Below are 26,588 nucleotides of genomic sequence, written 5' to 3'. Positions count from 1 at the left end.
GTTCTTGCAGCTTGAGAAATGCCAAGTGTGTTCTTCCCTTTTGGTTTTCTAACTCCAGGTCTTTGCACATTTCATTATAATCCTTTATCTTCTCAAGCTGCCCGTTGAAAACTCCTGTTCAGCTCTTTTACCTCTTCATTGCTTCCATTCACTTTAGCTACGCTACCTTCAAGAGCAAGTTTCAGAGTCTCTTCTGACATCCGTTTTGGTCTTTTCTTTCTTTCCTGTCTTTTTAATACAGACATATCTATAATAACAAGGAACTCAAGCATATCAATGATCGTGAAGATGGCTCAGGACCGGGCAACATTTCATTCTGTTATACATAAGGTCACTGTGAATCAGAGCTGACTCCACAGTGACTAACAACATACAATGATACAAAGCCGTCTGACACACGGCTGGCAGGAGCCTAATTGGTACAGCCTTTGTAGAGGGCTACTTACTAACTTCCATCACAACTGTAAATACATACGGCCCGTTTGATCCAGCAGTTGTGGGAACTTATCTTTACAGATGGAGTCCCCGGGTGGTGCAAACGGTTAACACTCTTGGCTGCTAACCAAAAGATTGGAGGTTTGAGTCCACCCAGAGGTGCTCTGAAAGAAAGCCCCGGTGATCTGCTTCTGAAAAATCCGCCACTGAGAAACCTACGGAGGCCAGTTCTACTCCGACACACGGGGAATCACCACACGAGTTGGAACTGACTCGACAGCGACTGGTCACAGGATCTTTACAGATATAATTGCATATGTACAAAATGACGTATAAACAAAGATTCTAATTGGAGAGTTAGCTAAAAATGGGAAAAGACTGAGAACGATCTAAATGTCCATCCGTTGGAGACCAGGTAAATAAACAGAATACTGTTCGACTATGAAAAAACAAAAACAAAAATGAGGGCGCTATGTACTGACATGGAAAGATTTCCAGAATACATGGTTCAACGGCAAAAGCAAAGTACAGGCAGCGTGTATAGTGTATTGCGTGGTTGGAAAAAAAAAAAAAGAAAAATATTGTATTTGTTTAAAGAAACTCTGGAAAAAGACAAGAAACTAATAACTGGCGGGGGGGCAGAACTGGGAATGTGTTCAAAGGTAGGAAGGCTTTTTCACTATACATCTTTTTCTTTATATATTTTTTATTTTGAATCCTATGAATGTAGTAAAAACAGCAAAAAAAAAAAACCCACTGCCGTTGAGTCCATTCTGACTTGTAGCGACCCTATAGGACAGAGTAGAATTGCCCCATAGAGTTTCCAAGGGGCGCCTGGCAGATTCAAACTGCCAACCTCTTGGTTAGCAGCAATAGCTCTTAACCACCACACCACCATGAATATATTACCTATGCAAAAATAAATTAATGTTTTCAGAGATTTCTATTTGCTATGTGCTAGGCACTATTCTAAGTGCTTTCCTTATGTTACCTAAGTTAAACCTTTAAAGCAACCGTATAAGTAAACAAGGAGCCCTGGTCGTTCAAACAATTGAGTGCTTGACTGCTAACCAAAAGGCTGGCAGTTTGAACCCACCTAGCGGGGGAGAACGGTCAGCTCCTAGAAAGATTAAAAAAAAAATTTTACAGCCTAGGAAACCCTATGGGGCAGTTCTACTCTGTCACATGGGGTCGCTATGAGTCAGAATCAACTTGACAGCACCTAACAGCAACAACAACATAAGGCAAATACCGTTATTATTCCTGTTTTATAGAGGAAGAAGTAGAGGCATAGAGAAGTTAAGGGACTCACTAAGGCTAAAGAATCTGTAACTGGCAGAGCTGAGATCTGAACTCAGGAAGTTTCCGAGTCTATTGTCCATGTTCTTAACCACTCTGCCAAATCCTTCCTAATGCCTGCTCACAATACAAGATTAAAAGCTAAACTCCATAAACATAGGAGAGTGAAGAGCTGAAAGGATAGATCTTGTCCATGCATTTGAAGACTTAATACTGTCAAGATATCAACTCTATACAAACTGATCTACAGAATCTGTGCAATCCCTATTAGAACCCACGTTCTGTGAAAAGGCACATGGAGATGCAAAGGGCCAAGAATTTCCAAGTTACATTTGAAGAAGAACGCGGTGGTAGGACTTCTCTGCTGGATATCAAGATTTATTATACAGCTACAGTGATTGGGATGGGGTGGTACAGGCTAGACACATAAGTCAGAAGAATAGAAGAGTCCAGAAATAGACTCACACGTATACGCCTACTTGCTTTATGACATGGCAACAGTAGAACATTAAGGAATGGACAGTCTTTTTAATAAAAGGTGCTGAGGCAACTGAGTATCAAGACAGGGAAAAAAATGAAACTTGACCCCTTCTTACAGCTTACACAACAAGCAGTTCCAGGTAGACTCTCTCCTGACCTAGATGTGAAAGGCAAAACAAACAAAAAAGCTTTCTAGAAGAAAATAAAATCTAGTTTCATAACCCAATGGTTGAGATGTCTTAAAAAGTACACACAGGCACACAATCACATACACACAGACACACCACATATACACAGAAACACATACAATCAGACATACCACATACACACACACAATCACACACACAGACACACCACATACACACAGAACACACACAGTCACACACACAGACACACCACATATACACAGAAACACACAAGTCACACACAGAGACACACGCAACGACACACCACATACACACACACACACACACTCACAAACACCAACCTTAAAAAAAAAAAAAAACGATAAATTTGACACTGTTACCAAAACCAGTTGCCCCTGAGTCAGTTCTGACTCATGACGATCACAGTGAAAATTTAACTCCTGAGGGGGAAAAGTTATTTGTAACACACACAACCAGCCAAGGGCTCATAGCCATATTACACACAAAGCTTCTACAAATTAATAAGGAAAAGACAAAGACAACAAATAGAAAAATGAAGAAGAGTTTTCAACTGGCACTTCATACAAGAAGATATCCAAATGGCCAATCAGCATATGGAAAGATTGTCAACAGCGTGAGAGACCAAGGAATCTTAAATTAAAACTACAACTAGAGTCCATCAGAATGAATAAAATGAAGAAGGCTTGACACTACCAAGGATTGGCGAGGATGTGGAGTGTGTGGAACTCCCATACCCTGCCAGTGGGAGCGTAAATGGTACAACCATTTTATAAAACAGTTCAGCAGTTTCTACTAAAGTTAAAGAATCACAAACCCTATGATCCAGCAAGTCCCCTCCTAGGAATATACCCAAAAGACCTGAGTAAGAATGTTTACAGCAGCATTTTTCAGGCAATAATCCTAAAATGGAGACAACTCCATTGTCTATCAACGCTAGGACGGATGCGTAAATTGTGGGGTCGGTGTATGATGGAACACTAGTCAGCAATGAAAACAAGTAAACTGCAGCTAAAACAATTTGGATGAATCTCACAAATATAACACAGAGCAAAAGAAATCAATCACAAAATACAAAAATGTATGATTCTATTTTTGTTAAGTTTGAAAAACCAGACAAAATTCAATTGTAGTGAGTAAAGTGCATGTTTAAGTGGTAAAACTACTTCAAAACAGCAGTTGCTGATTCGATACTGCCTGTGTGCAAACAAGACCTCACAAGATTCGTGTTCTCAGTTTGGAGGATTAAGGTCATGGTTTCATGGGACATTCCAGTCCGTTGACTGGAATTCGTTTTTAGTGAAATTGTTTTTAGTGTTTCTGTTCTACCTCCTGGTTCGTTGTGTCGTCTGTGGGGTCTTAAAAGCTTGTGAACAGCCGTTCAAGGTACAAAAATTGATCTCTATTCGCTGGGAGCACCAGAGGAACAAGGAGGGTCAAGAATCAGGGGAAGAAATGGAATATGTGTCCAACCATCTCTATGAACAACTGTCTCCTTTGCCATGAAACCAGAAGAACTGGATGGTGCCCAGCTACCATGACTAAACATTCAGATCAAGGGTTCTATAGAAGAAACATGATCAAAAGAGGAGAAATGAAGAACAGAATTTCAAATTCACATGGAATTTCAAAATCTCATGGACTCTGTAGAGCCATGGAGGCTGAATGATGCCCTCCCATGAAACTGCTACCCTGAGGAAATCTTTAAACCTCGAACCAAAACTATCCCCTGAAGTCATCTTTGAATCAAATAATAGTTTAGCCCAGTGAAAAAAAGAAAGTCTGCATTAAGCAGTATACACTTTTAAAGAATTATGTATATGTGATCAAACTGATAACAGCAATTCGAAAGATAGATGAGAAGCTTAGGGGGACGGTGAGTTTGTGTTAATGACACTGAAATCATTTGGAAAAGGTGGTTGAGAAAGATGGCACAACTTGTAGAATTAACCAATGTCACTGAATTGCACATGTAAAAGTTGTTGACAAGGACGTTTTGTTGCATATATTTTCACCAAAAGTTAAAAAAAAATTTTTTTAAAGGGCAAGGAAGTAATTACCATAATGGTCTGGTGACTGCTACCCTTTAGCAGAGAAAGAGGGGTAGTGATGGAAGCAAGCATGACAAGAGTTTCTTTGGGTCACCACTGGCCGCACGTGGCTACTGAGCACTTGAAAGATGGCTAGTGTGACTGAGGAACTGAATTTTTAATTTACTTCATTTTAATTGATTTAATTAGAAAGAAAGAAAAGAGAAAAGAAGCTAGTTAAGAAGGAAAACTATATGCATGACCACTAACAACGACCTTGTTTGGGAAGTTCTTCAGGAAAAGAAATTCCACTTCCCTGGTCATCTGTTCCAGGGTTTAAGGGCGGCCCCACCTCTCAGGCGCTGCTACAAAGTGCTAGCTTTTGTACACTGATCCTCGTCCTTACTGGGCTTGTCCTCCCACAGAGCAATTTGGCCTTCTAGAGACTCCCAGCTCCCTTGCCCACCTTCTCCTCCTCCCCAGGGATGGACTAACCTGGGCACGAGGCACAGGAAGGCTTGAGGCTGGACGCCTCTAGGAAGGCACACCTCTTGGCCCTCCAAGCAACCCTCCAGGAGCACCCACAACATGTGGGGGCCCACGCACCTGGCTGTGACCGGGCCTCTGGCCCTCCTGCTGCTTACTCAGTGGTTCCCCATCATCTGGGGCATAGAGGGGAAACGGAAAAGAGATTGAAGCCCTTCCCTCCCCTGTCTGCCAATCGGGGCTGAAGAAAGGGGCGTGGGCGGGTCATCCCAAAAGGGGAGATGAGGGGCCTCCACCCTCACTCAGGCCCCTGCCTGCTGGTTCTCCCGGGTTTTCTCTCTCTTGACCCTCACCTACTTCATGCAGGTCACTGCAAGGGTGAAACATGACCATGGAGGGGGTTGCTTTGAAAAAGTGAACCCTCTTTTCTGAATGGGAGGTGGGGTCTAGCACAGAGCTGGCCCAGGGCTTGGGGGCTGGGTGCAATGCTGGTTCCCAGCCCCTGCCATCCTGCACGTACCCCTAGCATTGTGAGGGCGCAGGCTTTGAACACCAGGCCCAAACTGCACCCTGCAGGAAAGTACTATCGTGTCACCATCCCTCCACCCCAGTGACACTGAGTCACCCTGCAACCCACCTAACAGTTGTTGTGACCACATTTCCTCTACTGGAGGGTGAGCGTGTCATGTGATCACCCAGGCCAACTGAGGTCCTGATGGGTCTTGGCAGCTGCCTCGTCCTAGGCCCAGGCCGCCTGACAGAGCAAAACCATGCCCACGTCCGTGACTGAAAGCCCACCCTGAGGGCTGCATTCCTTTAGGGGTTTTGTCCCTGTTACCAGAGATGCCCCCCTACCCCCCTCAGATTTAAAGTGAGCGCAGTCATCACACCTTAGCGTGACAGAAGTCAGTGTGGGTGAGTTTTCAAGGTGGAGGTTGGAGGAAGCCGAGGATACTGGCTAGCTAACTTTGGGCACAGTAGGACAGGCACTCCAGGACTGTGCAGCACAAAGGGTTAAGCACTGACTTGACTACAGCCAAAAGGTTGGTGGTTCAAACCCACCCAGAGGTGCCTCAGAAGACGGGCCTAGCAATCTGCTTCCAAAAAGCCACAGCCTTGATAATCCTGTGGAGCAGTTCTACTCTGCACACACTGGGTCACCATGAGTTGGAATCTACTTGAGGGCAACTAACAACAGGGCAGGCACTAGGGGTGGGGTAGTAAGGAGTTGCAAGGAGGAGTCCCGAGGCAAGATAGGCACATTCCATCCAAAGAATCCAAGGAAAGAATTACATGGATGACAGAGGAGAGGTGGGGGCGTGAGGGGGCCAGGTGGACCTTTGGCAACCTCTCAGGTTCTTCGCCAGGTCTGTCCATATAGGGCCAACTCAAAGAGGGGCGGGGAGGCAGGAGGCCGCTCCGTCAGTGGGGCTTGGAAGGCTTGGGTGGGGGAAGGTCCAGCAGCATTCCTTCCAGGACCCAGGCACATGTAGGGTGCCAGGGGAGGGGTCCAGGGCCCAGAACCTTGAAAGCCACCCAGGGATGCAAGGAGTTCAGATGCTAAGGGCAGAGGCTCTGGACTTTGACAAACCTGAACTCAGGTCTTAGCTCTGCCTGTATGGTTGTGCCTCAGTTATCTCGCCTGTAAACGGGGCCCTGTAACCCCAGGCCTACAGGGCTATGACAGTCAACAGCAAAAGCTTGTAGCAAAGTAGCCTGAAGTAGACCGATGAGACATAATTGCTGTAATTATTACCGTCAGATCTATAAATGCCAAGAATTCCCAAGTTTATTTGCCTTGGTAGATACACTGCTCCCAAAAAGTATTCTTTCATTAGAATCACAGAATACAAAATATTTGCGCTGACCATCTCCCTTCTTGGAAATTGTCCTTTCCAACCTTTGAATCTCACTGAGGGGAGAGAGACCAGAGGCCAGGAGGTGGGAGGGATGATGAATTCAAAGTTCTGTGCATTTTAAAGAAGGACCATCATAAGATGGGCACTCCTTTGAACAGGTGTCCAAGGAACTTCCAGACTAAGACAGACCAGGAAGGCCTGGTGATCTGCTTCTAAAAATCAATGAAAACCCTCTGGATCCTCAAAAAACTAAAATTAGAACTACCATGTGACCAAGCAATTCCACTCCTAGTTATATACCCTAAAGATTTAAAAGCAGAGACTCAAAAAGAGACTTGTATACCAATGTTCATTGCAGCACTATTCACAATAGCCAAAAGGTGGAAATAACATAAATGCCCATCAAAAGATGAATGGATAAACAAAATGTAGTACATACATACAATGGAATACTCAGCCAGTGGGAGAAACAAAGTCTTGGTACATGCTACGGTATGGATGAAGCTTGAAGACATGCTGAGCAAAATAAGCCAATCACAAAAGGACAAAAATTGTATGATCTCACTTATATAAAAAGACAAGAAAAGGCAAATGTACAGAGACCAAAGTTTGTTAGTGGTTACCAGGGGCAGGAGGGAGGGGGAAAGAGGGGGTTAATAGTGATGGAAATATCACCTTGATTAAGGGTAAGTTTGCACAGTGGATTATTATAATTGTTATCAGTAAGTTGTACACCTGTAGAAAGTTGAATTGGCAAAAGTTGTGTGATAGATACATTTACCAACGACAACAAAAAAGAGCAGCTGCTGAGGCTGCTTATGTACAACCAAACACCTCTTGGAATTTGGTTCCTTGGTTTGGAGATTTAAGGTCATGGTTTCATGGGACATCCAGTTAATTGGCCTAATAACAGTCTGTGTTTAGTGCTTCTGTTTAAACTCCCAGTTCACTGTGTAGTGCCTGGGGTCTTAAAAGCCTGCAAGCGCCATCCAAGGCACAATTGGCCTTCATTCACCTGGAGCAACAGAGGAAGAAGGAGAGTCAGGAGTAAGAGGAGGATATGGAATGTGTGGCTAACTGCCTCCGTGAACAACTGCCTCTTTTGCCATGAGACCAGAAGAACTGGGTGGTGTTCAGCGGCCATTACTGAATATTTTGATCAAAGATTCCATAGGAGAATCCTGATAAAAAAAGGGGGAAATGCAGAAAAGAATTTCAAATTCTTTTCTCATGGAATCTGGACTTCCTGGAACCATGGAGCCTGGATGAATCCCTGAAACTATTGCCCTAAAATAATCTTTAAACCTTAAACTAAAAATATCCCCTGAAGTCATTTTAAAACCAAACAATAATTTAGCTTAACTAGTAACAACACTCTGCCTTGAGCATTATGCTTTTTTAAGAACTACCCATATGGGATCAAATTGATAACACAACTGAAAAGATGGGACAGGAATCTTAGGGGGCATTTTGTTTATGTTCTCGAGGGAGGAACAACTCAGAAAAGGAGGGCGAGAATGGTTGCACAACTGGGAGAACGTAATCAGTGTTACTAATTGTACATGTAGAAACTGTCGAATTGGTAGATGTTTTACTGTGTACATTCTCAACGACAATGAAACAAAATTTAGGGAAAGGAACAAACTCTGATGGTCACAACAGTCTACAACTGATCATGGGATGGCACGGGACCAGGCAGTGTTTTGTTCCATTTTGCTTGGGGTCACCACGAGTTGGGAGCCGAGTCGACAACAGCTAACAGCAACGACAACCTTAACCCAGAGGAGTGCCTGCTGATGCACACAGCACAGTGGAGAGACTTGGGGTAGATTTACCTAGCAGCGCTGATGCATCTCTCTTCTTTAGGCTGGCACCAATCCTGCCCATGAACCTGGCCTCAGAGTGGGGCTGAGCCCTGGGAGCTGTGGGGTCATTTGAACTGGGGCCCACCATGCCTCTGTCCTTGGAGACCAGGCCAGGTGCCAGCTCGCCACGGAATGCCTAAATGCTTGAGGGTACTAGGCAGCTGTCTCTGCAGCTCCTGTTGGAGGCAGAGGATATATTTGGGAACAAAGAGGGAGGACAATATTGCAGAGGGAGTCTCTGCCAACTCCAAAGCCTGGGGGTGTCCCCAGAGCCAGTCACCTGGGCCTCCCTGGTCATGTTTTTATGAAGTACCTACTGTGTGGGGGCTGCTGAGTCACTGTGCCTAGCTCAGTACCTCCATGCTTCGTGAACAGCGGAGGCAATGATCAGAGAGGTCAAGGAGCCAGCCCAAGGTCACACAGCAAGTCAGGGACAGATCTGGCACCAGAGACCTGGCCTACCGACCACCCCACAAAGCAGCTCACTGCCAGACAGGTGAGTGGGATGGACAAGAAGCCTGTGGAGTTGGGGCCCCCGAGAAGATGGTGAACAACACTTCACATTGTTGAACTCTGTCCGACTCCATTCCAAGCTCATTACTCATACTAATCCATGTGAAATACAACACCTCTTAGAATTGTTGTTGTTGGTTGCCATTGAGTTGCCTCCAACTCATGGCAACCTTATGTACAACAGAACAAAATATTGCCCAGTCCCGTGCCCTCTTCCAGCACTATATTAGTCTATCATAATCCGTAGGTTTTCACTGGTGGATCTTCAGAAGTAGATGGCCAGGCCTTTCTTCCTAGTCTGCCTTAGCCTGAAAGCTCCACTGAAACCTGTCCACCATGGGTGTTCCTGCTGGTATTTGAAACACTGGTGGCAGGGCTTCTAGCATCATAGCAACATACCACAGTACAACAAGCTGACAGACAGGTGGTGGTCGCTACGAATTAGGAACTGTTTTATCCTCATTTAAATTTTTTTTTAAATTTATTTTGCTGTTGTTGAGAACATACACAGCAAAACATACACCAATTCAACAGTTTTTCATGTAGTTTAGTGACACTGATTACAGTCTTTGAGTTGTGCAACCATTCTCACCCTCCTTTTCTAAGTTTCTCTTCCCCCATTAACACAAACTCACTGTTCCCTAAGGTTCCTATCTCACCTTTCAAGTTGCTGTTATCACTTTGATTCCATATAGGTAGTTCTTAAAAGAACACAATGCTCAAGGCAGACATCATTTACTAGTTAAGCTAAACTATTGCTTGGTTTTAAGACTTCAGGGGAATATTTTACCCCCATTTTACAGATGAGGAACCTGAAGTAGAGTGTGGACCGTGAACCCTGAGTTTGCTCCAGGGCAACCTTACCCACGACGCTGTACTGCTCTACCTCCCTAATGCACACACCCAGGCAGCCACCCTGAGCCACACAGCTGTTCTCCCTCGGGGAGGTGTCCAGAGAGGTAAGGTGGTCTCCCCTCCCCATCACTCCACACCCAATCCACCACCGACTCCACCCACTCTGCCTCCTAATTCACCCGTCTCCCCACTTCTGTCCACCCCGCTGCCGAGACTCTGGGCCAGATCACCATGACTATCTGCTCAGACCCTACGGTAGCCTTCCTCTGTCTCCCCACGTCCTGTCTGGCCCCCTCTTGCCCTTCCCCACACAGCAGCCAACCGCAAGGCCGCCTATGTGACTCTGCTACCAAAAACCTGTTCAAGAGCATTTGTAACGGTTTTATTTGTAATCGCCCAAAACTGCAAGTAACCCAAATGTGCCCCATGGGTGAATGGATAAACAAACCGGTACATCCATACAATGCAATACTCTCAGTGATAAAAGGAAATTAGACTCCTGAGACAGCGACAAAATGTTGGATCGCAAATGCATTAGGCTGAGTGACAGGAGCTGGATTCACGAGGCGACATGCTCGATGATGCCACTTGTAGGACATACTCAAAAAGGCAAAACTATAAGGGCAGAGAGGAGTCCCTGGTGGTGCAAATGGTTCACGTGCTCAGCTGCTAACCAAAAGGTTGGCAGTTCTAGTCCACCCAGAGGTATCTTGGAAGAAAGCCCTGGCAAGCTACTTTCATAAAATCAGTCACGGAAAACCCTGTGGAGCACAGTTCTACTCTGACACACGCGGGGTTGCTAGGAGTCAGAACTGGTCTAAAAGCACCTGGTTTCTGAGGGCAGGGAAGAAACGAATGAGTTTCAGCAATTTCAGCCCCACCTGCCCCTCTCTCAGCAAAGTGTCTGTGCAGTGAACAACCTGCACAACTGCACGCAGTGGCCTTAGAGGCTCCTCCTTGGAGGAGGTGGGGGTGGGGCATGTGAGCTTAGGCCCTGAGGCAGGAGAGAGCTCAGCCTCGTCCAGAGGCCGGAGAGAGGCAGCCAGTGGAGGCTGAGGTGTCCGTCCTTCCCCATCACCAGGCCTCATGCAAAGCAGCGACCTGGGTACCTGCATGGAGTCCCACAAAGTGTCGGGTCCAGCTGTGAGACTTTGAGGAACCATTTCCCCTTGGAGCCACAGCCTTATCTGTAACCAGGAGTCAGAAGGACTAGGTGGTCTCCAGGGCAGCGCTCAGTTCTGATACCTGACGATGCTGGAACCAGGGGTGGACACTGACTTGGCCGGTGGAAGAAAAGCCCAGACTGTCCACCAAGCTACTTCAAGGGTCACTGTTCATCCCCTCAAGTCAGCGCACCCCACTGAATCCCAGGCCACGGTGGAGACTCTCAGACACAGGCTTGAGGGTGTGATCCTGGACTGGGAAGGACGACTCCACGCAGGCTCCTTCAGGCCCCGGATAAGCCTGTGCTGCCCCCGGGAAGAAGGCAAGCCCCAGCCATTTCAGGACAAACCTTTCCTGAGGCTGAACCCACAGGCAAGGTATCCACTGCACACTCCCAGTGGCCAGGGGCCAGCACAAGCCCAGCCTGGGACCCAGCAAGTTCTCTTAAAGAGACAGTGAATGAATGAATGAATGAAGGGCAGCTGGTAAGAACATGGTGCTATTCAGACTGGGCCCTGGGCCTTTATTCTGCTGGTGTGAGTGGGACACCAAATCTCAGACGGAGCTGTAGAACACCAGCACAGGCGGGGTTAACCTAGGAGAGTTCTCATTCAAACCACAGATGAGGAAACTGAGGCTGGGAGAGGTGACTGTGGCTACCTTGATCAGCAATATCTAGCTCAGTCCAAACACAAGGATTTGGGAGTCAGAATCACAAACCAAAATAACAGGTCTGAAGCTCCTGGTGAAATTTAAATTTCATAAACAATGAATATGAAAAATGTTTACAATCCAGTCCTTGAAACAAGAGCCTGAGCCAATCTCATAACTGCCTCGCCTCTCTCCTCTATCTTCTTCCCACCTCCAATAAAAAAGGAATTGCAGCTGAGTATTCCTTGCACTATGTGACAAGAGATATAAAACTTTTTGTGTTAGAATTAACTTTGGCTGTAACAGAAAATCTAAAATAACAGTAACTTAAACAAGATAGACATGCATTCCTTTTTCATTTAAAAGTCTGGGTTGGGAACAGAGGGCTAGGATACTCCACCATGTCTGGGATCCAGACCTCTACTATATTGTTGCTCCGTCCTGCATGGCTTCCTTCCTCAAGTTCACCTCAGAGTCCAAGATGGCTGCTCCAACTCTAGCCATCACATCTGCATTCCGGCCAACAGGAAAGAGGACACCTCCAAAGAAATTGCCCTGCCCACATGTACCCCACTGTCCTGAATTTAATCACATGGCCACATGTAGCTGGAAAAAAAAAAAAAAAAAATTGGGAAACGTTCAGCTGAATTTTATGTCCAAAATTCAGGGGGTAATCAACAGGCTTTACTTCAACCTTGAACTCAAAGACTCCAGGATGGTGACAGACTCCAAGGAAGCGGTCCCAAAACCCTAGGACCACGGGGTTTGCAGGTGTTTCATTTAAAACAGAGCAGACTTGGAAAGATGCTAAGAAGTCAACACAGCCAAATGACTAAGCCAACACCAATCCTTTAAAATAATCATAACATGATAAGGCCACCAAAGATCTTATGTTGGTAGCACATGTCCACAGCACGGCATGTAGAATGTGTACAGGAAATAAAGTTTACAAAAAAAAAAAAGAGGAACACAAAATAACCCGTACACACAGATCCAAACCGTGTAAGGACAATTGTGTAAACACGCATTTCGACTAGGCACAGATTCAAAGGGATAAAAGTGTTTGATGCTTTAAATTTTTTGTGTACCTGTGTGTGAACTTTTTCAAGTATACAATAAAATTTCTTTTGGAAAATCAACAGCCCTAACTGCACACCTGCTCCCACCCCACACGTACAGGTAACTTCCCCCAACTGATCTCACAGTCCAAAGGGCTAGGCACGTCACCTCAAGTAATCCTGGCTGCAACCCTGCGAGGTAGGGATCGTTATCCCCAACTTGGCAGATGAGAAAGGCGATGTTCTGGCAGGTTCAGTGTCTTGCCCAGGGTCGCCGAGCAAGTAAGTGGGAGAGCCCTTGGTCCTCGCCATCATGGTAAAATTCAAACTCTTCTGCCAGTATGGGCCCCAGCTTCCTTTCCAGGCCTATCACACACTGAACCCATTCTCCCTGCCCCCTGTATTGGGCCCTTTAGGACTGTCCCACACAATCTGTCCCTTCCCACTGTTGTACACTATCTGGAAGACCCTTCTCCATATATATTCAGTATCAGCTGTTAAAATCCTACTCATTCTTCAAGGCCTAACCCAAATGCCATCTCTGCCAGGGAGTCCTTCCTGCTCACCACAGCTAAGTGTAAGAACTCCTCAGCAGCTTTTTTTAAAATATTGTGTGCATTTGTCTTATTTTCCCTAGGAGGTAATCTGGAAACTCCCAGATGTTCAACAAGTATTTGGTAAATGGATGGATGGATGGATGGATGGATGGATGGATGGATGGATGGATGGATGGATGGATGGATGGATGGATGGATGGATGATGGATGGATGGATGGATGGATGGATGGATGGATGGATGGATGGATGGATGGATGGATGGACAGATAGATGATGGGTAGGTGGATGGATAGGTGAATGGATGGATGGGTGGATGAATGAATAGATGGATGGATGGGTTGATAGTTGGGTAGGTGGAGGTATACCTGGATAGGTGGATGGATGAAGACAACATTCACTGAGAGAAGAATCCCTGGGTATATTTTAGATGGATGCACTGTCAAAAACATCAAGAACAGAAAGAAGCAAGCACAATAAATGCTGTCCTCAGGTGCCATCGGTAGTGAGCTAAGTCCTTACTTTGAACAGCAATATCCCTAGAGGAAATTACATGATCAATTTCTGATGTTCACGTAGAAGATTAAAGAAGCTGAGGACGCGGAGGCTGGGGAAAGAGGCCCCTGCTGAATTATTCTTTGACAGCTCACTCCTGTAGCCAGAGACCATCAGATTGTGAATTTTAAATGCAAAGCCCTTTATTTCTTCGGGCCTAGGTTTTTTTTTAGGAGGTGGGTGAGGGAGTACACCCATTGTCACAGGGGACAGCTTAGCCCTGGGAAAACCTGTGGAGGAGGAAGGCTTCTCTGCTCCCCCTTGCGGTCCTCTCCCCTTTATCTGGGCTGTCCCACTCCACCCCTCTAGAAAACTCTTCTATCAGTCCCTGACACCTGCCTTGTCACTCATGGTGTTTGTCATTTAAAGGGTCATCACTTAACTAGAGAGTAAAAGTTTTTTGGCTTTGTTAAAGATTCCAAAGTCAGTGATGAAACGGGGGTCACCTTCATAGGGGGGCATATCCTGTAGGGGAGCCCCTCTAGAGCACTCCTTCACCGACAGGCTCAAAGGTCCCCTCTCTAGCGTCCTTTTCCTCAAATCCTTACCTCCCCAGGACCCCAGGGTTGGGGTGGGGCCAAGCTCTGGGGAACAGCTCACCCTGTCTTGGCCCAGGCAGGAGGGTGCAGCCCTGGCTGGCACCATTACCCCATAGGATGTGGCCTAAGCGTGTACTGCAGCGGCTGCACACAGGGCAGCAGGCATTGACCACAACTGCTCCCTGAAGCGTTTCTTCTAAAAGGGAACTGCCATTTTGTGGCAGGCTGGTTCATTCTTTCAAATGTGTACTGATAGAGGTGCAGGCATCCTGGAATCATTAATAAGATGGGAGGGGTCTGCTGCCACTTTCAAAGCTCCTGACCACCAGAGCTGTTTCTGTCCCCTCGACCTCCGTACCCCTGTGAAGAGGCGTGCCTGAGGCTGTGCAGGGCCTGGCTGGCAGGTGAGGAGAGTGAGAGAGAGGCTGAGGTCCTGATGGCAGCTGCCAGACTCTTCTATAAAAGGCCTGAGGCTCAGAGCCACACAGATATGGAGTCAGTAAGGCCCTCCCCGCTGCCCTGAGGGACCCAAGCTGAGATGAGGGCTCCACTATACCTGCCCACCCCTTTCTTCTCTTTCAAGGCTACTCTGATAGGAAGGAAGGGACTGATTTCACTGTGTGTCACTGTGTGGGGGGATGGGAGACACAGTGTCGTCTGCCACCCCCGCCTGCGCAGGGACAGGCTGGCTATCTTGAGCAGCCTTGGGTGTGCTTGTGGGAGGCCGCAGCCTGGCAGGGAGCTCCTTCCTTTAGCTTGTGGCCCACCTAAGCGCCCTTCCCCACCATGGTACAGCCTCCCCTCAGACCTCATCCCTCTCAAGCCCTCTCAGGGGCAGATTTCACAGATGGTTTCCCAGCCAGAACCTCATGAGGCTGCCTCCATTCTTCTCAGAATCTCCACAGCCCCGACGCAAAATGGCGGGTGGATGGAGGGCTTGCAGGCTCCACCTCACAGATCCAGCCATGCTCAGAGAGAGGCTACTCCAATGTAACCCAATTGCTCCCCGCCTGAAAGAAACTGTCCCAACCCACTGTCCAGTCAGCAAGTTCTACTAGGAAGCTACGAGCCTCTACCTAAAGTGGGCCCCCAAAACTGATGTACTTTTTTTCAAGACAAGTTAAAAAAAAAACAAACCCACAGCAGTGAACAAACATTTCCTTTCAGGCATTTGGTCAGGGTGATGGCCCAGAAGTCTCCTTTATGGTTCTTTGTTTCTATGAAAATGTACCCACATGTTCTAGACTGTTCTACAAGGCTACCTCATCTCCAACTGGCACTTCAGTCCCCTGAACTCTAATTTTCCTCCAGAATACCAGCTTCTGCTGCCTGCTAGCCAGTAATTCCCAGAATCACAGAATGTCAGACTGAGCAGGGACCTCAGAGATCACCAAGCTTGTTTCTCAGGTGGGGAAACCGAGGTCCAGAGAGAGACTTGTTCCCTACACTAAAATCCCAAAACACCAGAGGACACAGGACCCTAGAGATATCCCCCAGCCCTACTGACGTCCCACAGCATGCAAAGTCCTCAAGCCTCTTCCAAATCAGCAAAGGAGGATACAATTAAGTTGATTATCTCAGTTCCAGGCTTGGGGGAGGAAGTATAAGGTGGGCGGCGGGGGGGCGGGGGGAGTACAAAATGCGTAAATGCCACTGAAGCAACTAGAGCAGCGCTTCTCAGACTTTTGTCAGCAACCTTTCATTGCACCAAATAAAGATATTAAAAACGAACAACCACCACCAACTTACCCAATCATTTTATAAAAGAAAGGAGGCTTAACACTGCAAAAAGCCGTGATCTCAGGATAAAGCACAGTTCTGCCCAAGCAAAGACAGTGTGGCTTAGATGATACACTGACCACACACGTGTGCAGGACTGTGCGTGCGCGTGCATGCACGCACACACACACACACCAACCAACATCCTCATTTTCCTAGTTTCTCAGTGGACCACGTACCTGCATTTGCAACCCCCCCCCCCCCCCCCAGAATCTGTACACCCAGCTGATCTCCATTCTTTTGCCTGAGGATGTAATATGAACTCGTGAGCCAGGGCTGGCTTCTCCCTTCCCCATCTGCACTCCCCAGAAGTGTAGGGAGCAGGCTAGGGACAAAATTAAGGACAGGTGCCAGCTACCCTCCTCCTTCCAGACTGGGAAGGGTCACCCAGGAGGGGTGTCACCAACTGCTGTTGAGCTCCTCACTTCTGCAGTCCAGGGACCCAACCCTCCCGGTCCCCCTCCCCCCAGAAATTCATATGCCTCAGGACACAGAAGAGAAGGCTGAGAGGCGACCTTTGGAATCCCATTCAGTCTATCAGCATCCTCAAGCATGTATGCAGTGCCAACTGTGTGCAGGACAGAAGAATATGGAACTAAAAGATCTGGCCCTTTTCTCTGGATGTTTATAACCTGATATTAAAGGGGTTTTTGGCTTCTCCAACATTGCTAGGCAAACAAGTGGTTCGTGAAAAGAAGGGTATGTGTACCGGAAAAAGAGCAAGCAATCCCCGTGGGTTGGAGTAGACAGAAGGCTTCATGGAGGAAGCAAGCCTTTAAAAAGGGCAGAAGGCTCAGAGAGGCAACATTCCCAGGCAGAAGGAAGTTCATGGGCAAAGGGGTGGAGGTGACGGGTTTGTCTGGGGAGGACAGCTATGCATTGGTTGGCTTCGGACAGAACTGGAGCGGGGTATGGAAGACAGGACTTCCCCACGGGGACTTTTAACAGGACAGTGTGGCACCTGAGGGTGACTAGAGGTCATGGGGGAACATGCTCAGCAGCAGTTGTAATGGCTGTCTCCATCTCTATCAAAGAGAACCATGCCCCTGGAGGGGCTCATTTGAGGGAAGCGGGGAGGAGAGGAGATCAACATTTGGAAAAGTCCTTAAAATTGGGATTTCCATCTTTAGCTCCAATCTTGGGGAAACCAGGTTTTGGATACCCCTGGAGGGCAGAAGCATTTCAACTTCCTAGCTTCTCAGAATAAACCATAGGTTCAGTGTAATAGTTACACAGACAAAAAGTTCTAGAGTTGCCATCAGAACAGCACTAAGCCAATTTCCCAAGAATAACATGACTCACCACCCCCACTCCCTTCTAAAGGTGACTCCTTAATGAGGGACAGACAGTTGGGGGCAAACAGGAAGCTAAGGGGCTTTTTGTGTCAGTTCCCCCACGTTGGGGCTCTTTCTGGGCCCATAGGTCCCCCAGACCACCAAGAGTGGCCTGGGCCCAGGATGGGGCCCTGGGGACAGCCCCCTTCATGCTTTTACCCCTTTTCCATCAATCTCACTCACATCAAAACTTACTTTCTCTCAGGCCCTGATACCTGGTCAGCAGTGTGCACACTGTGACTCTGAGTGCTGGCCGTCGGGTAGACCTCTGCTTCCCTAGTCCTGCTGCATGCTTTCCCACCTCTGTGCCCTGGCTCAGGCACCCCCTCCCCCTAGCTTGCCCCTCCTCTGTACTGCCTGATTCTGCCCATTTGTCATTGCCTGAATCTCCCTGCCACAGGTGGAAACTGCGAGGGCTTGGAGGGAGAGACTCTGGGGTTGTCGGTTACCTTCTTTCCTTCTCTCAGCTCTGGACTGTGGCTAGCAGGCACCGAAGGCCACCTCAGCCTCCTGAGGTCCATGTGTGTCCTCCCTTGAATACCACGCTTCCCTCTGCTTCTGGCTTATACCCACTCCTGGTGGGGTTCAGTTCTTGATTTCTGGATCCCCTGGGTTAAACAGGTGCTCCAACACTTCAAGCTTTTACAGCTCAGGACCTCAACACAGATCACAAAACAGGGACCCAGGCTTGGGATAGGGAGGCAGCAGGGGTGAAGGGGAGATGGGCAGGAAGCCCTCAGGGGAAATAGGCTGACATCCTCTCCCAAGCTAGGCCCTGCACCCCACCCCCTGCACTCTCTGCTGCTTCCCAGGGGACGCACAGGGGATTCTCAGGGCCCAGAAGTGCAGGCCTGAGCCCCTGAGGTAACTCACGCTGACTTGTGGCCCATAGTCTTTGTTAAGGAGTGGACAGAGGTGGGTCTCCCAATTGAGGGCCAGCCAGAACTACTTGGGAGCATTTGTCCCTGAAAGCAGCCCACCCGAAAGCAGCCCAGGTCAGCGGGGAGAGCTGGAGCTCTGGGCTGGGACCCTAAATTCACCACTGGGTGGACCCTGCCCTGGAAGAGCCTCCAACCCTGAACTCAGCAGCCCATCTCAGAGTCTGGAGGGGCTGAGAACACCTCTCAAGTGGTTCCTCATCTTCCTTGCATCGCCAAGTGTAAGGCAGAAGGTGGGGCTCTCCCAGACCCTAGGGCCTTGCCTAGGCAGCGCTTCGCAGGCTCAGGAGACCCACATTCTAGGCCCAGCTCCACCTCTAGCTCCCATGACCTTGGATGAGGCACTTCCTCTCTCTGGTCTTCGTTTCATTGTCATTAAATTAGGGGACTGGATTAGGTCAGTGACAGCCACATTTTTTCCAGTGAAATCTTCAGCAGACCCTCAATATAACAAACACATGAATGTGCAATTACTCTGCTACCACGGTGAGCAGGCCTAGGGTACCTGCTTGGCCACCCCCACCCCTATTGTAGATGAGCAGGTCTGGGGTACCTGCTCGGCTGCTCCTACCCCCACTGTGGATGGGCAGGTCCGGAGTACCTGCTTGGCCGCCCCCACCCCCACTGTGGACGGGCAAGGCCCCCGTACCTGCTTGCCCCCCCCAGCCCCCCCCCATAGTGGATAGGTTGAGTGGGCTCTGAGCACACACATCCTAAGGTGACACCCTCCATCACAGTCTGGCATCTGTCCCCTGAAGCACAGCCCCCTGGCAGTCACGGCTTCACCCCAGTCATCCTCACCCTTGCCCCACTTTCTCTCCCACCTCACCTCCACTCCATCAGCAAATCTCACACTGCCACCGTCCAGCCACCACCCCTCTCTCCTGGCCACCACAGGGTCTCTCTGCAGATCACCCTGCTTCCGCTTCTGTTCCGCTGCAGCCCGTGTCCTTGATACGAAGGCCAGAGTGATCCTGTGCAAAGCCACGTGGGATCAGGTCCCTCTGTTTAAACCCCTGCAGGTCCCGTCCCACTCACAGTGTGCTCGACTGCAAGGGCCTGCCTGATCCACCGCCTTCTGTCCTGTCTCCCTTTACTCTAGCCATGCTGGCCTGGAGTTCCCAACACACCAAGCACTTGGCCTCCAGGCATTTGCCTGAACTGCCCACTTCCTTCAGGCCTCTACCAGAGGCCACCTCCTCAGAGCAGGCCTCCCTGACCACCTGCTCTGGAAGGCCCGTCTGGGTTCCCCATGCCCCTTACCCTTACTCTCTGTTCTTTCCTCATGGAGTGTCAACTCCAAGCGGGCAGTGGCTTGGTTTAATGCTGGGCCCTGACCTAGAGCAGTGCCACTTTGCTGCACAAACCTTGAATGAACGGCAGAGCCCAGAACCTGAACGGTGTGAGAAAGCTTTCGCGCCTGAGGCACATGGCTGCCTGTCTGCATTTTATCTCCCCAGCTGAATTTTCTAACAGAAGTAGACTGTTGGATTATGGATTGAATTGTGTCCCCTGAAATATTTGTTGGTGTCCTGACCACTATACTGGTGGAGGTAATCCTGTTTGAGAATAGAGTTTTCTTTGCTATGTTAGTAAGGCAGCCATATTAGTGTTGGTGTGTCTTAAAACTAATCAGGGTTGAGATAAAAAAAAAAAAAAAGAGAGAGAGAGAGCAGATCAGGGGCTGAGGTGAGCAGGCATGATGAGAGAAAGAAGCCTGGGCTAGAGAAGCTGAGACAAGGATTTTTCTTCCCGAGGAAGCAGAGAGAGCATTTCTCCAGCTGGCACCCTGAATCCAGACTTCTAGCCTCTTCACTATGAGAAAATAAATTTCTGTTGGTTAATGCCACCCACTTGTGGTATTTCTGTTACAGCAGCACTAGATAACAAAGACAGTTTGCTTGACAAGGTCTCTAGACTTAGATTCTAGGGGCCCACACCCAAGAGACACACCATCCTAGCCCCTGGGAGGGGGGAGAGAGGCATTCCCCCAGGTGTCTGAACATCCCCTGCCAGAGAGGAGAAGCGGGTTGGGGGAGAGCGGGATGGAAAGATGAACTTGGCCTAGGACTCAGGACTCGGCCCTGACTAGCCAGCAGGATCTGGGGGTGAGGGCTATTAATACTTTCTCCTTATAATCTTTGGGCACTGTAGCACAGGCAATGTGCAGGCCAGGGAACACGGGCAGCTGGGGGTGGGGTGGGGCACACCTGAGAACTGCCTTTTAATACTTGACAGTCAAATGCTCTCTCTCTCCCAAGGGGAGAACGGGATCCCAAATGGTAGAAGTTGAGGGAGGCAAACCGTAACTCAAGTTAAGGAAGTCCTTTCTTAGGTATCTGCCTGTCAGAGGGCTGCCACCAGCGGTAGTAAGCTCTCCGTCACTGGAGGCGTGCAAGCACCTTTCAGGAAGGTGGTAAAGGGGATTTGTATACTGGGTACCAAGTTAAATGAAATGCCATCTAGGAACGCTTCCAATCCAAAATGTTCTCTAAAATAAAGCAAACAAACCAATATTCATATAACACTCACAACGTGTCAGGCACGGTTCTAAGTGCTTTGAAAATATTAATTCATCCAATTTTCAAAACAAAAAATCCTATGAAGTAAAAGGCATTGCCATGGAGTTGATTATGACTCATAGCGACCCGGTAGAACAGAGTAGAACTGCCTCATAGTGTTTCCAAGGCTGTAAACTTTATGGAAGCAGACTGGCACATCTTTTTTCCCACAGAGTGGCTGGTAGGTCTGAACCGCTGACCTTGTGAGAGCTTAACCACTGTGCCAGCAGGGCTCCTTTCCTCTGAAGTAGGTGTTACTATCATCCCCAATTCACAGACGAGGCAGAGATCAGGTTGATGTTCAAGGCTACACAGCTGGCAAACAGAGGGGTCACACTCAACAAATGATGATAGTAATAACTTGAGGTTTTGAAGCCCGGCTGGCACAGTGGTTAAGAGCTCTGCTGCTAACCAAAAGGTTGGCAATTTGAATCCACCAGCTGCTCCTTGGAAACCTTACAGGGCAGTTCTACTCTGTCTTATAGGGTTGCTATGAGTCAGAACCGACTCGATGGCAGGGGGTTTGGTTTTGGGTTTTATTGAGGGTTTACTATCTACCCTACAGGCTAATGTGCTAACGCTATCTATGCGTTATCTCATTTAATCCTCAAAACAACTGCAAGAAGTAGGTACCATTGCTTACCCTTATTTTATAGATAAGAAAAGGAATTCCGGAGGAATAATGGTTAGGAGCTCAGCTGCTAACTGAAAGGTCAGTGGTTGGAACCCACCAGCTGCTCCTTGGGAGAAAGATGTGGCAGTCTGCTTTCATAAAGATTACAGCCTTGGAAACCCTATGGGGCACTTCTACTTTGTCCTATAGGGTTGCTGAGTTGGGTTCAAGGGCAACTGGTTTGGTTATTTTGGTGAAGCCTAGACACAGAGAGGTTAAATAACTAACTGAGGAACAAAAAAAGGCCAGAAGTGGGTCAGGCCGGGTCAGCCCTGGGGAAATGGGAAGTTGGTGAGGTCAGGTGACCCCTCACCTCCCATTTCTCCTGGGAAATTTGCTTGCAGGCTCCAGGCACCAATCCCTGGTGTAGCAGACACTGGCTCAAGGGGGCCCCTTCCCGGGGCGGGGGGGCGGGGGGGGTGCTTTCCACCCAGTGGGTCAAGGAATTCCAACTTCCTCCCACCGGATGGCATTGGCCTTTTCAGAGGTCATGTCCCAGGGAAAGCCATTCAGCCAGAATTTCCGGACTGAGGCCCGGTGGGGGAGGGGGGAAAGTAAGGAAGGGAGAGGATCCAGATGAGCTCAAGGCCCCTCTGGGCCATCCCGCAGCCCCTCCCACCCCGCCCTATTGGAAGCCTGTCATCTCCAGCTGCCGGCCAACTGGGGACTGCAGGGCGGTGGGCGAATAATGGACCGAGATGGCCCCACCCTCGGGTTTTACGAAGAGGAGCACAGAGGCCTTGGAGATGAGGTCACTGGGCTTAGCCAGGCTAGCGGCGAGGTGTCCATCACACAAGCTGGCCCCGGACTTATCAACCAAAAGACGGCAATGGCTCCCCCCAGACACGCCCATCAAACTTGACACTCTGTAAGGTTCTGAGGGGCCTTCTCAGGAATTCACCTCACACCTGGAGCGTCCCCAACACCTGAAGCTTCCAGCCTAGTAGCTACCCCTGACTTCCTCTGGGCTGGGCGCGTCGTGGGGACTTTCTCCGCGGAGAGCAGCCCAAAGCAGTGGTGTCCTGAAGCCCCAGGTCGCGAAGTAGGGGCGTAGGGCATGAAACTAGGCACCAGGAACCCTTCTCAGAAGCCGGTTCCCACACCGGCTGGATTTCACGCACTCCAAGCTGGGCTTTCGCCCCGGGGGATCCCACAGGCCACGGGCAGCCCGTGCGCGCGCTCAGGACCCTACCCAAGCCTCAGGCTTGGCCAGGGCGGGTCCGAAGGTCACAGTATCAGCCTGGGCCGGGGGTGGGGTGGGGATCCCGGTGTGCCCTTGGTCTAGGCGGGCCGGTCAGCTGCGGTCGCGGGGGCCCGAGTTCCGGGGATCCTGGCCCCTCACCCAACGCCCGGCCGAGTCCCAGAGCCCGAGGACGCGCGAAGGGTGCAGGCGGAGCGGCAGACGCGGGAGGCTGGCTGGGCCGGGACGGCGCGTGTTTGCATCCAACGTACAGGCCTGGCAGTACGCGGGAGAAGGGGCCGCGTCCACACAGTCCCGGGGCCCCAGCTCTGACAGGTAGCGACGCCTGCTTAGCACCCGCTCGAGCCGGGCCGAACTTCCCCGCTGCGTTCCCGGGGAGCAGCGCCTGGGCGGAAAAGTTTAGCCAAGTCGCCGAGTCCTGCAAAGTCACCAGGACCGCCCCTTTCCCCGCAGACTCGCGGGCCCGGCTTTGGCTGCTACCGGGGGTCGGTCTCGGTATGTCACTCCCGAGGTCCCAGCGCCAGGGCTCCTCTCCGGAGCTTCGGAAACTCCTGGAGTAGGGGAAGGCGATTTGGGATGCGCAGAGAGGGGGCGCCCGCCCGCACTTACCCCGTGGGGTCCCCGCGCACTGGCGCCCCGGCCCGTCGGATCATGCCGCCAGCAGCCGCGAGACAGAGGACCGAGGGGCTCAGGGGTCGGGACGGGCGGGCCGCGGTGGCCCGGGCGCCCGCATGCCCTTGGCGCTGGCCCGTGGGAAGGGCCCGGGCTGGCCCCGCTGCCAGCCCCGCGGCGAGTGGAGCAACCGCCGCGGCCGCGCTCCGGGCTGTTCGCTCGTTTCCACTTCCTGTATCTGAGCGAGCAGGGCTTTCAGGAAGAGGCTGGCCTTGGTGGTCAAGGGGTTTTTGTCAGGAGCCATCCGGCGGCCCACGGCCCGGAGCCCCCTGCGGAGACGGAAGCCAGCGGCCGCGCCCCTGGGGCCGGGCCTGACGGCGGGCGGTGCCGGGCCAAGGCGCCGGACCCGCCGCCGGGCTGCCTACGCGGGCTGCGGCTGCGGCTCGGGCGGCGCGCGGGGCTCCGGGGAACCCTGGAGAGAAACTCAGAGAAAAGACTCCAGCTTGGCGAAGGGTCGCGTGGAAAGGCAGCCGCTCCCCGGCAGGAAGGTGGGGAAGCCTAAACCGCTCTGGCCGGCCCTCGCTGGACAGAGAGCTCCCGCTTTGCCTCTCACCCCTGTGGGCCTCAAAATCGCCCAGGGTAGCTCCAGACCACAAGCAGAGCCCCTCGTCCACATCCCTGACAGGTGACTACTTTGCCTCTTTTTGGACACTTTCACTGACAAAGCTCACTACCTCACAAGGCAGTCAGCTCACCTAATTCACCTATGCTGGGTGTGCTGGGAACCACACCCAGATGGGAGCCGGGGGAAAGCCAGCCAACTCACAGGAACACAATGTCCCCACAATCCAGGTGAGGGCAGGTAGCCTCTCCTCAGAGTGACGAGGAACTCAAAAACTGAACCCGGGCTGCCCCCAGAACATTTCATGGAGTGTCTGGGCAGAACTGGACCCTGGCGGGTTACCTCAGTCTAGTCCTTGGCCGGGGCTAGAATCTCATCTGAAAGCTTGACTGGGGAAGGATCTGCTTCCAAGCTCACATATGGTTGACAGGATTCAGTTCCTTGAAGGCCGTTGGACTGAAGAGCCAGTTTCTTGCTGATTGGAGCCCATCCTCTATACCTTGCCATTTGTATATCTCCAACAAAGCTTCTTGCTTTATCCAAGTGTGCAAGGTGAGAAGGCAATACAGGTACGGCGAGTTTGCTAGCAAGATAGAAGTCATGATCTTACATGACCTAATCACGAAAGTGACACCCCATCACCCTTGCCCTATTATGTTGTTGTTGTTGTTAGGTGCCGTTGAGTCAGTTCTAACCCATAGCTACCCCATGCACAACAGAACGAAACACCGCTGAGTCCTGTGCCATCCTCACAATGGTTGTTATACTTGAGCCCATTATTGCAGCTACTGTGTCAATCCATCTCATTGAAGGTCTTCTTTTTTGCTGACCCTCTATTTTACCAAGCATGGTGTCCTTATCTGGAAACTCTGGTGGTGTAGCAGTTAAGTGCTATGGCTGCTAACCAAGAGGTCAGCAGCTGGAATCCACCAGAGGCCCCTTGGAAATCCTATGAGGCAGCTCTGCTCTGTTCTTTAGGGTTGCTATGAGTCAGAATCAACAAAACAGGTTTGGCTTTTTGGTTTCATGTCCTTCTCTAGGGACTGATCCCTCCTGATAACATGTCCAAAGTATGTGAGATGTAGTCTTGCCATCCTTGCTTGTAAGGGGCATTCAGGTTATACTTCTTCCAGAGCAAATTCATTCGTTCTTTTGACAGTCCATGGCATATTCAATATTCTTCGCCAGCACCACAATTCAAATGCATCAATTCTTCTTCCATCTTCCTTAGTCATTGTCCAGCTTTCCTAAGCATATGAGGCTATTGAAAACACCATGGCTTGGGTCAGGCACACCTTAATCCTCAAGTTGACATCTTTGCTTTTCAACACTTTGACAAGGTCTTTTGCAGCAGGTTTGCCTAATGTGATACGTCGTTTGATTTCTTAGCTGCTGCTTCCGTGGGTGTTGATTGTGGATCCAGGTAAAATGAAATCCTTGACAACTTCAGTCTTTTCTCCATTTATCATGATGTTGCTCATTGGTCCAGTTGCGAGGATTTTTGTTTTCTTTATGTTGAGGTGTAATCCATACTGAAGGCTGTGGTCTTTGATCTTCATCAGTGTTTCAAGTCCTCTTCACTTTCAGCAAGCCAGGTTGTGTCATCTGCATAATACAGGTTGTTAATGAGTCTTCCTCCAATCCTGATGCCCCGTTCTTCTTCATATAGTCCAGCTTCTCAGATCATTTGCTCAGCATACAGTTTAAATAGGTATGGTGAAAAAATACAACCCTGATGCACACCTTTCCTCACCTTAAATCATGCAGTATCCCCTTGTTCTGTTTGAATGACTGCTTCTTGATCCGTGTAAGATTCCTCATGAGCACAATTAAGTGATCCAGAATTCCCATTCTCCACAATGGTATCCATAATTTGTTATGATCCACACAGTGGAATGCCTTAGCATAGTCAGTAAAATACAGGTAAACATCTTTCTGGTATTCCCTGTTTCAGCCAGCAGTGATATCCCTGGTTCCACACCCTCTTCTAATACCTGCTTGAATTTCTGGTAGTTCCCTGTCGATATACTGCTGCAACTGCTTTTGAATGATCTTTAGCAAAATTTTGCTTGCGTGTGATATTAACGATACTGTTTGATAATTTTTGCATTCAGAGGAATCACCTTTCTTGGTAATAGGCATAAATATGGATCTCTTCCCGTTGGTTGGCCAGGTAGCTGTCCTCTAGACTTCTGCCTTCTAGATTTCTTGGCATAGACTAGCGAGCTCCTCCGGCATTGCATTTGTTTGTTAAAACATCTCAATTGGTATTCTGTCAATTCCCCGAGCCTTGTTTTTTGCCAATGCCTTCAGTGCAGCTTGGACTTCTTCCTTCAGCACCATAGGTTCCTGGTCATATG

The 26,588-nt window shown here is 49.4% G+C and overlaps 1 protein-coding gene across 1 annotated transcript in view; it reads right to left on the bottom strand.

Annotated features, from left to right (window-relative positions):
* The window catches only part of RIN3 (Ras and Rab interactor 3), a 152,261-nt gene extending 128,522 nt beyond the window's left edge, over positions 1-23,739 (bottom strand). The window contains exon 1 of the mRNA XM_049899486.1: positions 23,604-23,739. Coding sequence (XP_049755443.1) covers positions 23,604-23,647 — 44 coding nt within the window. The 5' untranslated portion in view covers positions 23,648-23,739. The remainder of the gene's footprint in view (positions 1-23,603) is intronic.
* Between the last annotated feature and the right edge of the window lie 2,849 nt (positions 23,740-26,588).

The sequence above is a fragment of the Elephas maximus genome, chromosome 10 (assembly GCF_024166365.1).
Source record: "Elephas maximus indicus isolate mEleMax1 chromosome 10, mEleMax1 primary haplotype, whole genome shotgun sequence".
Taxonomy (NCBI): domain Eukaryota; kingdom Metazoa; phylum Chordata; class Mammalia; order Proboscidea; family Elephantidae; genus Elephas; species Elephas maximus.
This window is presented reverse-complemented; position numbering and strand designations above follow the sequence as displayed.